Below are 17,755 nucleotides of genomic sequence, written 5' to 3'. Positions count from 1 at the left end.
TAAAAATATATAAATAAAGCACTTAATTCAAGCTATTAGAAAACAAAGGAATTAAGAGAAGATTTTTAAGAACTATTAAAACTGTAATTGTTTCAGAAAACAAGGTGAAAAGCAAAATTGATAAAGATACACAAGATGGATCTTCCAAAAATAATTAAAAAAACCAAATACAGTCAAATTTGATCAAGGAAAAAAGAAACACATAAGTTAGTAATGAGAAAGTGTTACATAATCACAATTACAGAACAAGCTGAAATTTCAAAATGCAATGCATAATTTGGTTCATTTTAAAAAGTCTTAATGAAATGGACATTTCTGAGAAAACAAATTAGCTCCATGGAAAAGTAAGCAGTGGCAAAAATTGAAAAGTTTCTCCAAAATTACTTTTAAGAAGATTGCTACAGGCCAGGTAAAGGCCAGACAGTACTATATAAATGTTTTTGCAAATTTTAAAATTACAGACCATCCCCATGCTTCGTAAAATATTCTGGAACATAGGAGAACTTGGAAATCACCAATTAGTTTTGTGAAATTAGTGCAATGCTAACACCAAAACCTGGCAGAAAAGCTGTATATCTTTCAAAAATATAACAGCAAAAATCCTATAAGGAGTATGAACAAATCAAACCCAATATCCTATTAAAGAAAAAAATATATCATGGCTGTCTGGGGTTTACCTCAGGAGCAGCTTCACATGGATATTTATTTACATTACATTATACTAAACACTTCAACAGATGTTAAGAAGGCATTTGACCACATACAACATCTCCATGGCTGATAGAAGAAGAAGAAGAAGAAGAAGAAGAAGAAGCAGCAGCAGCAGCAGCAGCAGAAGCAGAAGCGGAAGAAGAAGAAGAAGAAGAAGAAGAAGACGACTCTTAGAAAATGAGAAATAAAAGGAAACTTCCATAGCATAATGAAAAGCAACTAACATAACCAAGAACCAACAGTAAAAAACTACCCAACTACAGCATGAATCTAAAAATTCCCTCTGGGGTGCCTGGGTGGCTCAGTCCTTTAAGCATCCAACTCTTGATTTCAGCTCAGGTCATGATCTCAAGGTCATGGGATCGAGGCCCATGTCAGGCTCCATGCTGGGCATGCAGCCTGCTTAAGAGTCTCTCCCTCTCCCCCTGCTCCCTCGCACTTGTACGTGTCTCTCCCTAAAAAATTAATTAATAAAAAATAAAAATTCCCTCCAAGTGCACCTGTTGTGATAAGCACCAGGTGTTGCATGGAAGTGTGGAATCACTACATTGCACACCTGAAACTAATATCACACTGTATGTTAACTAACTAGAATTAAAATAAAAACTTAACAAAAATAAATAAATAAACCTACTTTGTTGAGCATTTTTATCATAAAAAATAAATTTTAAAAACAATAATTCCCTTTAATAGAAAACTATTGGAAAAATAAGGAATTGGTTGGTATAACAAATTTGTGTTTATTACTTACGTAGTTTAAAACTTAAGAATAAAAGATAAAGAAGAGAATTAAGAATAAGTTGTAAAGACTAAATATTTTAAGAGAATATGTAAAGAATGAAACAGCAGTCAATAAATAACAACAATAGTGTTCACAAATAAATGTAAGAAAGAGATAGGGAAATAATTATGAATTTTGACAGATTTGTTTTATAGCCTTGATCAAATGAAGAAGCACACTAGGAATGAAAAGAATCAATGCTGTAAAATGTCATTTCTCCACAAATTATTTATAGATTTGTCAAAACCCAGAGGCATTTGAGCAAAATTCAACAGAGATTCTAAAGTTCACCTGGAAGGGTAAACAAGTGATAATAGCAAATAATTTTTTTTCCCAGAACAAGGGGAGAGGAGTCTTGCCCTATCTGTTAATTAATATGCTAATGAGCTACAACCATTAATAAATGAGAAAATAGAACAAAACAGACATCACAACAACTGCCTCTGATACATAAGAAAACAAGCACAGAATAAAGGTCATACCACAAATGTGTGGGTAAAGGAAAGATTATTCAATAAACAATTTAACTGTTAAATCTGTTCATCTGTTCAAATTAAATCTTCATCTTAGCTCAGATAAGTTCCAAATGAAATAAAGAGGTTTTTTTTTTTTAATTAAACCATACAAATAGGAAAAAGACATAAAGGATTATGTGGAATAAACACACACTTGAGATCCTGGGTCTAAGAATAAAACAATGAAAAAATACAAGAGAAAAGAGATACAGTTTTGACAGATAAAAGTGAAAATCTGTACACCGGAAAAAAAGAGGCGGCAAAACTTCTGATATAGGAGAAAAGATGACTACATAGAATAAAGAGCTTTACAGATCACTAAGAAAAACAGTTATCCCCTTAGAAAAAAATGGAGAACAGACATGAATAAGTTTTTCTCACAAGAAATATAAACATTTTTTTAAACATTCAGCCTCACTAGTACAAAGAAATGCAAAGTAAAACAATGAGATACCATCTCTCTGCAATCAAATTGAATTTAAAATATGTAAAATAATCATAATATTCAATTCTGGCAGAGAACACTGAATTGAGCACTCAAGCATTGCTGTTGGAACTTCTAATTTGTTCAAATTCCTGGAAAATTACATAGCAGGATGTTATTAGCCTTTACAATAGGCATGCACTTTGACACTGACAGAGCACTTCTAAGAATCCAGCCTAAAGGAATTGTCATCGATTATCAAAGACTTCAGTACAAGAACATTCATCACAGTGAGGACATAGAAAATACCTAAATATCCCAAATGGAGGCCTGAATAAATAAATTATAGTACAACTGGAGGATTCAATGGAATAGTTAAGACCATGGGGTCTGGAATCAGACAGCCTGAATTCAAATACTACCCAGCCACACAGAAAATTTAAGCAAATAAGCTTCCTCTTGTTTCTCTTTGCATGTAAAACGGAGACCATAATGGTACCTACTCCATTGGATATGGTGATTAAAGGAGCCACTACAGGTAAAAGCACTTAAACGGTGCCTCGAGCATGCAAAGCGTTTGATAAATATCACTTGCTATAAATACTAAGAAAAATACCGTGATTGTTAATACTATTATTATGCAGACATTAAAAATTACTTTTGAAGTTTGATGCCATGGGGAAATGTTTATGATAAGTTAAAAAGCAGAATCACCAATTCTACATAATCTCTTCTAGAAAAGGAAGATAAGGGAATACTTTCTCATTCATTTCCTGGGGCCAGCAAAAACAGACAAAAAGATAGTACACGGAAAGAAAACCATGACCAATACCCTGGGTGATCACAGATTCAAATTCTGCATTTGAAAATCAATCCATGCAAACTATATTAACTGTCTAAAGAAGAAAAATCAATTGACGCAGGAAAAGCACCTGAAAACTTCAATATCCATCCCGGATAAAAATTCTCAACAAACTGTAAACAGAAGAGAACTTTTCCAACTTGATAAAGGACATCTATGAAAGTCCTACAGCAAACATCATACTTAAGGATGAAGGACTGAAGGCTTTTTCCCTAAGATCAGGGATAAGGCAAGCATGTCCACTCAAACTCAACATTGTACTGGAGTGTCAGCACTATAATAAGGTGAGAAAGAGAAATTTTTTTTTTTAAAAACCTGCATTTGAATGTTTAAAGGCAGCTCTATTCATAATTATCAAAACTAAAAACAACCCAAATGTTCTTCAGCAGGCAAATGGATAAACAAGCTATTGTACATCTCATTTAAGGAAATACTACTCAGCCATAAATAGGAATGACTACCCACACATGCAACAATGTAGACAAATCTGAGAGGCATCCTGCTGAGTGAAAGAAGCCAGTGTCAAAAGATTCCATCCTGTAGGATCAGATGTGTATGACATTCTCAAAAAGACAAAACCATGAACAGATCAGGGGTTTGGGATGAGGAAGAGTATAATTACAAAGGGTTAGTTTGAGAAAGTTTCTGGGGGGTGATAATTTTGTTCTGCATCCTGCATCAATTTTCTTGTATATTAATATTTCTAGTTTCAAAAGCATTATCCAAGACATTTTATATAGCATTCTATCAATTTTGTAATATCTAAAAGAGGAATATACCACAATGTTGGAAAATACTGCAACTGACCTGTCTTCTGGTCCAGATTTATTGAAAATAGGTGCAATGAGTTTCCTTTCTGCACTTACCCCAAAAACACTGGTGATTTCAAATGACCACACTGTGAAATCCCACTCAGAAGGGGATTATCATCAGGTTTTCCAAACCTAGGGTGTTAAGGTCCTAGGAGGTTTGCTTGGAAATGGTGTTTAGATCACAGACTAGAACTGCAACGCCAGGTATGAAAAATGGTGAAATCTTCTTAACTCAAAGACCCCAACAAGAAAAATTCATGGGCACACATCTTCAAAACAACCAATCATTCTCATGGCTGTATGAGGTGACTAGCCAGGTGAAAGGTACACCAACGAGGTTAACTTTCTCCTGAAGCAAGCCACGAGTGTCCTAAGAGCCAGTATTTCTGAAAAAACAAATCTTTTATTATGATGCAAAGAAGCAGCTCCCCCTGAAATTCCCTAATTTTCCCCATTTAGTGACTACACTGCATGCCAAATAATTCCCAGCAAGATTCCAGCACTTCAGAAACATTTCAGAATTTGAAATAATTCCACTGAGTCCATCTGCATTAAATATATTTCTAACCTTAATTTTCTGGGGGTTTGATTATTTACTAAGAGTCAGAAAACTGGGGTCTGGGCCCCGAGTGTAATTCTCTTTCACATCAGGTTTTTCAAACATAAAGTCAGATGTTAAGAGATTTCCATCTCTAATACCCTAGGAAACAAATAATGGTGAAAATAGTATTGCGGAAAGCTTAGCTAACCCACCTGAATGAACAAGCAGCTTGAATAAATTTTTCATGGAGCATTCATTCAGAAACGCTGTGCAAATGACAGAAAACAGGATCCACCAGAGAAACCGGTCACCAGCCCCATGCAGCCTTTACTGGCACTTCGCGCATGCTGCCGTCCCCAGAAGGAGGGAGTGCAATCACGGAGCAAGGTCTCCATGGCCCAGGCTCAGGAACATCGATGGATCTCATGCTCCTCTCCCTACCCCCAACTTACAAGCAGCCTTTTGTTGGAGAAGTTATAATGTTTTAACTTTGTTTTTGGAGATGACAGGAGTTACTTACCTTGACTGTTCCTTCTTTATAAAAAGCTACATAGGCTGTGTGGTTATGAAAAGGGCAACACAAGTTACCCTCGTGCTGGTGGATCTGTCCAACATTCTGACTGTGGTGGTTACAGCAACTGACACAGGTGATAAACCTGTGCAGAACACACACACACACATACACACATATACACATGCCACACATGCTATACACATACACCCACTGCACACACATACATGCATGCACACACGTACACGCATACTGCACACATACACACTATATGTACACGCGCACATACAAACACTACACAAATACACTTAAACACACGTGCACACTTGAATACAACTGAAACTCGGGAAATATGAATAAGGTTGGTGGCTTCTATCAATGGCGCTACTCTGGTTATGATATTTTACTAGACTTTTGCAAAATGTTACCATTGAAGGAAACCGGGGGAAACGTACAGGGAGTCTCTCTGCATTATTTCTTACAACGGCCTGTGAATCTACAACTATCTCCATAAAAAAGTCAGTTAAAGTTGAGAAGATGGTGAAAACTACACCTCCCCCTCATGCCTGAGCATAAGGCCTCCCAGGAGGCAACACTTTTTTTTTTTAATGTTTTTTTATTATATTAGGTTAGTCACCATACAGTACATCCCTGGTTTCTGATGCAAAGTTCGATGATTCATTAGTTGCGTATAACACCCAGTGCACCATGCAATACGTGCCCTCCTTACTACCCATCACCGGTCTATCCCATTCCCCCACCCCCCTCCCCTCTGAAGCCCTCAGTTTGTTTCCCAGAGTCCATAGTCTCTCATGCTTCATTCCCCCTTCTGATTACCCCCCTTTCTTTATCCCTTTCTTCCCCTACCACTTCTTAACCAGTTTCGCGTGTACAGGATTAAGAGAGAGAAAGGAGGAAGGCAGGAAAGGAGGGGAGGAGGGCAGGAGGAAGGGAGCCTGAAATAACTCAGGATGGTCCTGCAATGTATCAAAATAAATTGCGCAGCCCTGTCATACTCATAACCACCCTTGAGACAACTCACTGAGCCTAGGAGAACGTTTCCGCTGAACGACACCCCCTAAGCCCCACTTCCTCTCCCACTGGATTCCCACAAAATCTCCCTCCAGACAGGACAAGGGGTGACCCCTCTCTGGGAAATCTGACCACCCACTGATAAAGATCCAGAACCAGAGACGTGGGAGCACTGCCCGGTGACGGGGCCCCGTCGGATCACCTTACAGAGAAACAGTCAACAGACCCTTCTCCTTGCGCAGTTTCCAATCATCATTTCAATGGCCTCACATAAATATGAGTAGACACCAAGGATCCCTTGACTTTCGAAGAAAGCACATAACATGAAAAACAAAACAGACAAATAGATGACAGCAACTTGGAGAACCCGAGTTGGGATGTAAGTAATGATACTGTATTGATGAAGCAGAACAGGATGCTAAAAATAACCTTCACGGGAAAAAAAAAAAAGAGCTCTGGGAAACTAAAAATATGACAGCAGAAATTAAAAGCTCAGTAGAACCAGAAGATATGGTTAGGCAATCTATGGAAATTAGAGCAAAAGGATGAGAAAAACACAGGAGAGAAGGGATAAGAAAATCAGAAGATGAATCTCGGGAGTCAAACACCCAAAAAACAGACAATTCAGAGAGAAAAGAGAGCTTAGCACAGAGGAAATCACACAAGTTCCCAGATCCGAAGGACATCAACTTTCAGATTAAAAGAACCAGGTGAGTACCCAGGAAAATGCATGGAAACAGAATCAGGCCAATCATTGAGCTGTGCTAGCCCTGAACGTTAGGAGCAGAGCAAAGAGCACACATGCTTTTAGAGGGGGGAAAAAAAAAAAAACAGGTTTCATATCAAAAAACTAAAGTGGAACAGCATCAGACTTCTCAGGGACAACCCTGCAAGTTATAAGAGCAGCGCCTTCAAAACTGTGTGGAAACTGTGTTCCAACCTGAATTCCCGACCCACTCCCAATCTTCAAAGTGCGAGGCTAGAATTGATGTATTTTCAAACCTACAATGTCTCAAACCTTTGTTTTGTTATTTCCACACCCCCTGTCTTAGAAGGCACCTGCAGTGTGTGATCTCCAGAAACGTGCACCACAAATGAAGGGATAAACCAAGAAAGACAGGAAATACATGGGATCCTTTCCACATAGGGAGAGCTGGGGGAAAGAAACCACAGGCAGGACGAAGCTGGAGGGAGATCTCAAGATGACAGCTGGGCAGCAGATTTAACAAGCAACCTGTCCAGACTGGAACAAGCCGGAAGAATCCGAGAAAGATTTCTTCAAAAAGAGAACCAGATCGAATATCTAAGGGCAGTATACAGAGGCAGAGAAGATGAAGGCAACCGGAGGGAAGTCCGGGCTTCCATTAGTGGTGAAGGCTTAAAAAACAAAGCATTCATGTTGAGGACAGAAAAACCCAGCCGCGCGTACATGTGGCTGTGATAAGGTAAATACTGACCACCCATCTAACCCAGCGTCACCCAGTCTTGGCTGCACATCGGAGCTATCTGCCTCACTTGTGAAAAGTCCCAATGCCCAGGCTACCCCCCGAAACATTACATCAGAATCTTTGGGGGGCAGGACCCAGACATAAGCAAAGTTTAAAGTTCCCCAGTGATTACAATGTGCAGAGAAGACTGAGACCCACGGAGCTAAACAAAGATACAATTTTCACCCTCGTGCATACTATTCCCAGGCCTTTATCTGTAGCAACTGCTTATAACCTCGACTTTTAATGATCAGCTGTACTCCACCCAGATGTCCTACCAGCAATCACAATCAAAACGTCCAAAAGTGATTATCTCATGTTCTTCTTAAAAATGGTGTTATTGACTTCTTGATGTCAACTGGGGGCATCCTCTCTCTCCTGGTGGCCCACACCCCAATCCCACCCCCTTTGTTCTTACATCAAAGTCCTATTCAAGAAACCTGCTTGTTACTTCCTGTCCTCCACAGGTTCAGAATTCACGGTATGTCACAGAAGTGAAAATGACGTTTGCTGTGGTCAAGCATTGCAAAAGTGCAGGGGGGAAACGAAAAGAGAAACACCAAGCTGCAAAGGTGAAATTCCACCACCTAGGTCCCAGATTAACTGACAATAATTATTCTCGCTCTCGTAGAAATAAAGAGTGATTGACAAGCAAGGAACAATGGCTAGATTTCATAATTCAAATAAGCAACTTGTATTGGTTTGAACACCTCCAGATATGACAAAGGCCATTGCCCTGTTCACTCGAATTCCCACCTAATGTCTTTAGAGTGCAAAGGGTCATGACCAACAGACTTCACGGTCACAGATGGGTCCAGGAAACTTGGGTTTCCACCCAAGGCTCAAATGTCTAGGCACTGCCATTCTAATCCCACCACTCCCCTTTCTACACATGTCATTAAAAATTAGCCAAGGCTCCGTTTGGGGTCTGTGCCTAAAACTTTATCACCTTGCAATTCTCCACGATGTTTGGGGAACCAATTTACATTCTCGCCTGCAATAAATGAGAGAAGCTGTCTCTCCTGCACCTCTACCAACACTTGACATTATCATACGCCTTCATTTTTGCCAATCTGATATTAAAAAATGGTATCTCATCATTTTTTAAATTAGATTTCCCTGAGGGATGCCTGGGTGGCCCAGTTGGTTAAGCATCCAATTCTTGATTTTGGTTCAGGTCATGATCTCAGGGTCCTGAGACTGAGCCCCCTGTGGGGCTCCGTGCTCGGCAGGGAGTCTGCTTGAAGATTCTCTCCCTCTGCCCTACGCCCGACTGTCTCTCTCAAATAAATAAAAAATTAGATTTTCCTGATTACTAAACACTGAGGATTTTTACCGGTCTCTACTGGTCATTTGCAATTGCTTTGTGAATTGCCTATCTTTTGCGCATTTTTTATAAATTAGCTTTTTTGTCCTCCATTCATTACCAACCAATTCCTTTCATTTTCCAGGTTCCAACTTCTCCTTACCACCACGCCACCCTATATTTCTCATTCGTCTCTCTTGTAATTCTTGAAAATTAGCTGTTCAACACCTCTCTTCCCACTGAAGTCTACGCCACCATGAGGACAATATTCTGGGTATCCATCTCAGACACTGCTGTCACCCCAACAACCAGGAAAAAGCCTGCCACATGCTTACTGAGTGAATGAATGGAGGTCCTTGGGTCTTCTACCAGTAGGGTCCCAGCAGGAATTCATTCAAGGGGTGACACTGAAGATAGTTTCCTAAGGGACCACTTACAAAGGTGGGGGTGGAGGGTGGGGAAAACAACAAGGGATGGTGAAGCCCCCAGGACTCCCGACAATAAAGAGCATCACTCCCCCCAGGGATGAGGACGAGGACAGGACAACTGCATCTTCCAGGAGACAGTCTGGAAGATGCCATCCATGCCTAAGAACTTAGGACTCCACGATTATAACTGGCTGGATGGTGCCCACCACCACATCACTCCGAGAAAACCTTCCACTGAATCCTTAATTCTCAAACCCTACAGGAGAATACCACGTTTCACACCATTGCAAAGATAAACAGAAGTCATTGCCAAACAAGCTCTACAGAAACTGAAGGCAGGAAAAGAGCAGAAAAACTTGCATCACCTTTCTGGCAGTACCAGCCATTCGCTATGTGACTTCAAGGATGCCTTCTGAACTCTCTGTACCTCAGTCTCCCCAGCACAATTGTCTGTGTACTATCAGTCCCCCAAAAAACTTACTTCGCTCAAGGAAAAGGAATCTCCTTAAGGAAAAAGAGAGTTGCCAAAATCCTGTCCTCTCAGCCAACTTCCACCAAGCCTTGGAATTCTCAGCAAATGGCTGGTTTTGCAATTCTTTTGGCTTTGCCAACCCTCTGGGGTATTAAAAAAAAGAAAGAAAGAAAGAAAAGAAATCTTCCCACAAGGATTCAAGGCTTGCAAGTAAAGGAAATCTTTGAGAAAAATCTGGGTTGATGAGCAGCTAAGAAAAGCCAGGAGAGACACATCTATATATGTTTAGGCAGAAAATAGAAAAGGTTGAAAAGCAATGTGTTTCTAAAATACTGCTTCTATGAAAGCAACCTTCTGTTACTCCTTTACTCTCCCCAGTCGACTGAAAAAGGCAGCGTGATTCCCACTTTCTATTCATGTCCTCCCAAGCTGAGGCTAGGGAATGCAGTGGCATCCAGCTCGGACGCAAGTGGGCTTGCATTCAAATCCTGCCACTTAATGAAGTGACACTGGGCAAAGCTCTCACCTTCCGCAGCTCTGTGTTAGCCCATGAAAAATGGGTAACAATACTGAATCTGATGGACAGGGGGCAGAATTATAAATCATGAGATTAAAATGTATGCCAGTAACTGAGCTCCTGATGCACGGCAGCTCGTTTTTATCACAGGTACTGTAGTTCAGGAATCAACACAGCTTCTTTACTTAACAAGTGTCTTCTGAGCATCTGCTATGGGTGGCTGACACAGATGACAAAGGTGAGAAAAGGTCACAGGGCCCCTGACCTCCTGGAGGTTAGAATCTGGTGAACAGGGCAGGTTGCTCCAACCACAAATAAACACACAATTGCCAACTGCGATAAATGCTATGAAGGGAAAATTGAGGGCGTTCCAAGAGCAAAACGGGGGACCCAGTCTGATCAGGAAGATCTTGAGCCTGGAAGTGAAGGATGAACTAGCTGTCATAGTGACTGTGGAACCAGCCTGTGTGACAGGTCTGGGACTAGAAGTGTCACCCTTTTCAGAAGCAGAAGAAAGGCCCGAAGCATGGAAGGGAAAGCAGGGAGGGAAGATAAAGCTGGAGAATCCAGCAAGGCCTCCCTGTCGGCCACACGAGGGATCCAGAGGCTGCGGTCTCTGTCCTCTGAGGAAGGTGAAGCCACAAAGCTAAAGACGGGCTCTCAGATCTGCAACTGAAATCTGCAGTTCCAACACCCACACAGCTCTCTTTCCAAATACCATCTGTGGACCCCACACCTGACTTCAGATGCGCTGCCACTGTTATCATGATTGGAAGGTATTTCCAATATGCGTGTATTAGTCACCATTTACCACTGTGGGAGTGTCTCTAATTTCTACGTTATTATCCCTTGGACCCCTGGCTTTCCAAAGACAGCCACAACACACATGCCCACCTGCTCACGTTACAATATACCCTGACTGAGTAAGTGGTGGCATCTGTGTCCCCCCTTTTTGAACTTGGGTTGACAGCTGCCACTGCCTTGGCCGAAAGAAAACAGTGGAAGTCAAACCGTGTGACTTCTGAGGCTAAGACAGAAAAATGTTGTGTACTTCCACTTTATCCCCTTGGAACCCAGCTGCTGTGATCTGAGGAAGTTCAAACTAAGGCACGTGGAGAAGCCAAACGGAAAGGTCACACATAGGTGTTCTGGTTGACAGCCCAGCTGAGGGTCCAGCCAACAGCTGGCATAAACCCTAGACATGGGAGTGATGTTGCCTCCAGATGACTGCAGACCCAGCTGTCAATCACCGAGGCTTTCGCTCTTTCCAGCTGAGGCCCCAGACACGGAGCACGGACAAGCCATCCCTACTACACCCTGTCCAAATTCCTGACCCGAAGTATCCATGAACAAAAACATGAAATGGTAGTTTTACACCACTATATTTTGGGGTGATCTGTGATTAGCAATAGTAACTGGGTCAGACTATATATATAAACTTTGAGCTATACATATATATATTACATATATATTTTTTCCTTATTTATTATTCGCCCACCCAGGAACTTCCTAGAGGGGATGTCTGTAATTACTACCGAGTTAGAACCTCTGGGTTTTTTTCACATGACTTCTGGAAAAAAGAGGACCAGGTTCCTCACTTCAAAGAAAAAGTTCAAACTTTCAAACCACTCAAAACACCCAAAAGTAACCCATTCTCACTGCAAAAACAAGAAAAAGAAAAGAAAACCCTCATTATCGAATCTGACACCTTATTTCAATTGGCTTTGAAAACAGGTCAGAAAAGGAGATCTTTATCAGCAACAACTAAATAGAGCGCCTAGGCCCTCTTGCTTCCTCCATCGCTGAAGGCTCCAGCATCCGCAGAGTGTGGGCAAGCTTGAAGAAGGCAATGCACATGAGGAGTCCTTACTGTAGCACAGTGCCTGGCTGGTACTTAAGAACCCACCAAGTTCCAGTTATTATTACTGCTTTTGTTGCCGTGACGGTTAACCTTTGTCTTGATTACAGCACTAACACTTCCTTTCATAATACTTGTGTCCCATCTCAGCAGAAAGGAATCTATACTGGAGTTCGGTCAGATGTCCAGAAAGGGAGCTCAGATTCCATATGATCAGAAGTGTTATACAACACTGTGTAACACAACTGCCACACCTATTTTGGTTTGGTGAAAGGAGTGTCCTCTTTATAAAAAGAAAAGAAAAGAAAAACCAATATGTGTTAGAAAACAGGCTTCTGAGAAGTTTCATTTAATCACTGCGTGGCTTTCAAGGTGAATAAATAAAAATATCGCCCTTTGATCATTAGCAAGGTACCCCTCATGTGGTTATATAAATATTACAAAGCTGCACCCAGATGGTGGCATGAATACCAGGGAACAGAGGTGGGATCAAAGAGCCAGGCCACCTCGGGTTGGTTCCTCCCTCTACTCCTCAATGGCTGTGTGACCTTAAGCGAATCATTCAGCCTCTCCCAGCCACAGCGTCTTTAAAACAAGGTTAAATTCCAAACTTTTTATCCATACTGAAAGGACCCTTAAGGAGAACAGCACCCAAGTTTCCAGGGTAAAAGTCACTATTCAAAAGCTTCAGTGTGCTGACAACCCCCCAGACTAAATGAGCACTTGCAGATTCACACACATTAATTAATTAGCTCAAAAAAATTAGCTCAAAAAACCTGAGCCTTGCTGAGAATCAGCTAGGTGTCATGTAATGAAATTATGAGTATCTACTTGAAGAAAAGGGAACTGGAGACAGAATTACAACTGGCATGCCATTTGGGGGCTGGATGGCATCCCCCTTCACATTGCTGGCTTTTCCCTGTTACCTCCAGTTGCTGGGGTAGGGGTCTCTTGAAGCCCTACATTTATGGAAGGGAGAGAGAGGCAGAGAGAATATGGGAGGAGAGAAAGGGAAGGGGGAAGAGTTGTGCTATGGAACCAGGTCCAAGTTGGTGGCACCTGAAAACAAATATCACTGCTAGGGAAACCATTTCAAAATGACATTCGAGTCACCAGGTTTCAAGTTTGCAGAGTGTCTGCCACCCCTCTCCCCCTGAATATCCCAGCTTTCCCAGGGCCCAGGCAGCCCCCTGCCACTGATGCACTTAACTATGTGGGTCACATTCTCCATCCAGAAAAACGTCTTTTCCTGACAGTGGTGGGAACTCTAGGACTCACAGAGCCCCAGCATGCAGGAAAAATGGCTGGCGTTTAATTGACTTCACATGGTCCTTTCCAAAGGTGGCATCAAGTACAGACTGGCTCTGCACTCGTAAAAATCCAGTAGATTAAAAGGCAGTGAAAGAAAACCCTCCTCGTAAGAATCAGTCAGGAGCTGCTTTTGGCAGGTCTGGCACTGCCCTCCCCAGCACAGTCCCCTGCCCGATGTCAGCCCCCATCACCAGATCATCTGGGATTCAGGAGAAAGGAAGAAAGCTGTGGAGTCCCAACAGCTCCACTGAAGACCCGGGCGGACTCTCTCGTATTACCATATATGAGGAAGTCTGTCAAGAGGTCTGTTAAGACCTGCACCAAGCCTGACCATCTACTTTCCCCCGGAAGCACGAGACCAGCCAATTGGGGGGAGATCCCTTTTTAAATTGATACCACCCTTTTACCATCACTATCGAAAGGCTTTTTTTCTGTACCTCCTAACGCCTTGTATCAGAACTACATCTCTCTTAACACCAAGGCACGTATTTGTAACGGTTTTTTCTCAGAACCATTTTTACGGCTGTTTTCCCACGAACTGTGCCATGTGAACGGCTGGGATATAAAACCGTTTTTACAACAGTTATTCTTCCAAGTCTTTCCCTCCGTTATTTAGACAGCTGCCCCCCCAGGGTCCAAACTGTTTTCAGTGGACAACTGTTCTGAGCACATTTCTCCACAAGGTGTATTTCAGCTCAAGAAAAGCCAAGGACAAAGATAAGACAAAAGTTGTGGGTAAAGGGCGGACCCACTGCAGGGCACCATGAGAGCAGTAGACAGCGCGATGGGCAGGGCAATCTAATCCATTTCTTCCAGAACTGCAAGTGCACAAAAAGGATCAGTCTTCCCAGTGAGTGGTCAGTGAACGAGAACCAGTACATTCCTAAACCCCAGCCAGGTGGCCAACACTTTTTTTCCTACCCGAAGTTCCGGGCACCTGTTCTGGAAAAGCGGGTATAGAGCTCTCTACCTGGTCCATACCGCCTGTTCTATATGGGGAACACCGGAGAATTACGTGTTCACCAGTCAACCAGCCCTCTTCGTGCCCTCAACAAACCAAAGGTGTACAGGTGGTTACCTGCGCAGGTACCGATTCATAGCAGGACAACTTTATTGCTGGCCTTGGGGGGATTCTTTAGGATAACAGTCCCCACCGCCTCTACCACCAGTCCCTCTGGCCGGTGGGTAAGAAGGACGGAGCTAAAAGGCACAGGTAAGGGTTCCTGGGGCCAGTCGGGCGGCCCCGCATGCCGGCCGCTCTCCGCTGCGCCGTTCTCGCCTCCAGGGCCCCCTCCTCCCGTACCCCTCCGAGGGGCAGGGGGAGTCCTCGTGCCCGGCACCCCCTCCCACTGGCCAGCCTGCTCGCCCCGCGCCTGGCCAGAGAGCCCCGAGCTGCCAGAGCCGCAGCGCCCACTCGGGGCGAGCCTCGAGCACTCACCATTATGCTCTTGCATGCTCGACAGCGACCAGAGCAGCAGCGCCACCAAGGCCAGGAAGCAGAGCTGGCTCAGCAGAAGGTCCCTCCGGCGGCTCCGGCGACGCTCGCGGTCCTCGTCGTCGGGCGACGGCATCCTCGGGCGGCAGGGCAGCGGCCCCGGCGGGGGCCCCGGCGGGCGGCGGCCGCTCCTATCGCGGGCGGCCGCGGCGGGGACGGCGGCGGGAGGCAACCCTGCGCGCTGCAGCCGCGCGTCCTCGCTGCGCTCCCGCTCGGCCGCCGCCGCCTCCTCTTCCTCTTCCCCGCCGCTGCCGGGCTCGTCGTCTTCGTCCTCGTCGTCGCTGTCGCTCAGTCCCTCTTCGTCCTCCTCCTCCTCCTCCTCGCCGCTGGCCCGCGCCGCCGCCTCCCGGCGCTCGGGGTCCCTCTCCTCCTCGCGCGCCATGGCTCCCACGCTCGGCGTCCGCGCTCGGCCTCGGGCGGCGGCGCAGCGGGGGCGGCGGGGGCGGCCGGGAGGCGGGGGCGGCGGCGGCCGAGGAGGAGGAGCGGGGAAGGACCGGCGGGAGGAGGGCCAGCCGCTGGCCAACTCCGCCGGCTGGCGAGGCCACCCGGGCTGGCTCCGGCCTCGCCGGCTGCGGGAGCGCGTCGCGGGGCCGCCCGCCCCCTCACTCCATGGTCCGTGCGCGAGGAGCGAGGAGCCGGGGCCGAGTGGGGCCGGGGCGCGCCGGGAGCACGAGCGAGGCGGGAGCACGGGCGGCGCAGCTCCCGCAGCCTGCGGCGGCGCGGCGGCTCGGGCTCGGGCTCGGGCTCTGGCGCGGGCGGGGGGCAGTGCCGGGGACGCAGCCCTCCCTGGCCGGCGCGGCGGAGAGGGGGCGCGTGAGGAGGAGACTGCGCTGGGGAGGGAGACCCGTGCGCGATCCTTCGGCCGTGTGGTGCCAGGGAGAGGGGGGCGGCGCAGAAGGCCCCCTCTTGGAGAGCACGCCACCGGGAGGCGGGTCTCCGGGCTGAAGGAATCACCGGAAACTTCGGAGAAACGGAGGGTCTCTTCAGCCCCCTCCCCACCCTCTGCCCCGAGCTAAGACGCCGCTAGTGCGCTCGGCTGCGCGCGCCCAGCCGCTGGCCGCGCCTCCTCCCGCGGGCCTCCTGGGTTTCCCTCCGCCCCCTTGTGGGGATCCCCTGCGCGCCAGGCTCTGGACCTGGAACCGGACTCTGGAGGCTCTTGGCTCACTGGGGGGTGCCCTGGCTTCCCCTGCTGGCCCGGTTCACAATTCACTCCCCGATCGCTCTGGACCCAACCCAATGCTGTGGCTGAAGGAAGGGGGGGGCAGCTGGCACTGTCCTTCAGTGAGGCGGTCTGAGGGTCCCTCCCTGGCTTTCCGCAGGGAGGACCACCCTGCCCCTACCCCTTGAGGTCACAGCCCTAGTTTCCCCATTCCTCTGCCCCCAGTTCTAATCCTGCCCTCACTCACCTACATAAGGTGTCTTAGAGTCTGGCCCGGCCCACAGCCCTGCAGAAGGTGCCCATTTAGAAAGAACACCTAGTGGTCTCAGAACCAGCCACCATGCCTCCTGGGGTTTCCAGGTGCCTCTCTATGTCTGGGCAGATTGACAGATGAATAGTTCTAAGGAGATGCCTTTGTTGTGGGGCTGGGAAAAAAAGGGGTGGGTTCAAAAAACGATTACTTGGAAACCAGGGATCTGTCTGGGTGACTGTCTTCTGTGAATATCCTAGCCACAGACATCTAGACAGGTGAGCAGGAAGGAGGTTTCTCCACTTCTAGGTCTGCGAGTACCCACAGAGTCCAAGTGTGTCCCTTCCTGTGGGTGATCTCCTAGCCCACAGACTCTCAGATGACCCCAAACAGCACCTGGGACAGCAGGGTCTCCGCAAAGGACAAAGCAAACCTTCAAAGGTGGCTTCCTTTCCCCAGAGGGACCGTTTCACTCACAGAGACTGGAAGACTTTTGCTTCTTAGGCATGTCATTTATTTACTCCTGTTCTCAGCTTGGCATCTTCCCAGACACACAGAGCACCTTCCCTATGATGCCGGTGTGGTTGTGCTTTTGCTTTGGTTCCCAGGTACGGAGGAGGATTTAAAACTATGTAAGTTCCTCCAGGCTGGAGTGGGGCGGGGGGGGATTTTCCAGTGGTGCTACCTCGCTTAAATGTTCAGAGACACAGAAGTTTTGGAAGGTTAGGAGCACAGACCACAGTCTTTCCTTCAGCTAACTAGGGAAGACACTCAAATAGTGTAAAGAGGAAAAATAAAAGTGAAAGAGGGAAGCTGGAACTAATTGGGCTGGGGAACAAACACGAGCTCAGGGGGAAATGGCCACAGGCATGAGAAATTGTGTAATCCGGTGATGGGAGAGGTATCCGAGACGGAGCAGGGAGGGGAGACCAGGAACTGGCGATACCCTAGACGTCCTCCTAGCACCTGCAGTGAGTCTGAGGAAGAAACAGGGCAGGAGGGAGAGACAGGAACAGAGAGTTCACTCCTGTGGCACATAGAAATGACTTTTGAGTTATTATTCATTGTGACATTTCAGAGCAAAGAGGGTATTGAAGTAAAACAAAGACCCCTGAGCCAATCACCACCCAGGAAGAAAGATGGGGAAATCTGTTCCCCGGCTTGATAGCACCCTTGGCAGGTGAGTCCCTCACCTCATCTGAGGTGATGGCTTCTCTACAGGCAGGTGAGGAAAGGTTCTTTCTCGGGTCAGGGAAGACCCTCTTCTCCAACAGGCACACTTG

General features: G+C 45.8%; 1 protein-coding gene across 1 annotated transcript in view; it reads right to left on the bottom strand.

Annotated features, from left to right (window-relative positions):
• SLC24A3 (solute carrier family 24 member 3) overlaps positions 1–15,479 on the bottom strand; it is a 472,071-nt gene extending 456,592 nt beyond the window's left edge. Inside the window, exon 1 of the mRNA XM_026502959.4 lies at positions 15,007–15,479. Within this exon, the coding sequence (XP_026358744.2) occupies positions 15,007–15,445 (439 nt within the window). The 5' untranslated portion in view covers positions 15,446–15,479. The remainder of the gene's footprint in view (positions 1–15,006) is intronic.
• Between the last annotated feature and the right edge of the window lie 2,276 nt (positions 15,480–17,755).

The sequence above is a fragment of the Ursus arctos genome, unplaced genomic scaffold (assembly GCF_023065955.2).
Source record: "Ursus arctos isolate Adak ecotype North America unplaced genomic scaffold, UrsArc2.0 scaffold_16, whole genome shotgun sequence".
In the NCBI taxonomy this organism is placed as follows: Eukaryota; Metazoa; Chordata; class Mammalia; order Carnivora; family Ursidae; genus Ursus; species Ursus arctos.
This window is presented reverse-complemented; position numbering and strand designations above follow the sequence as displayed.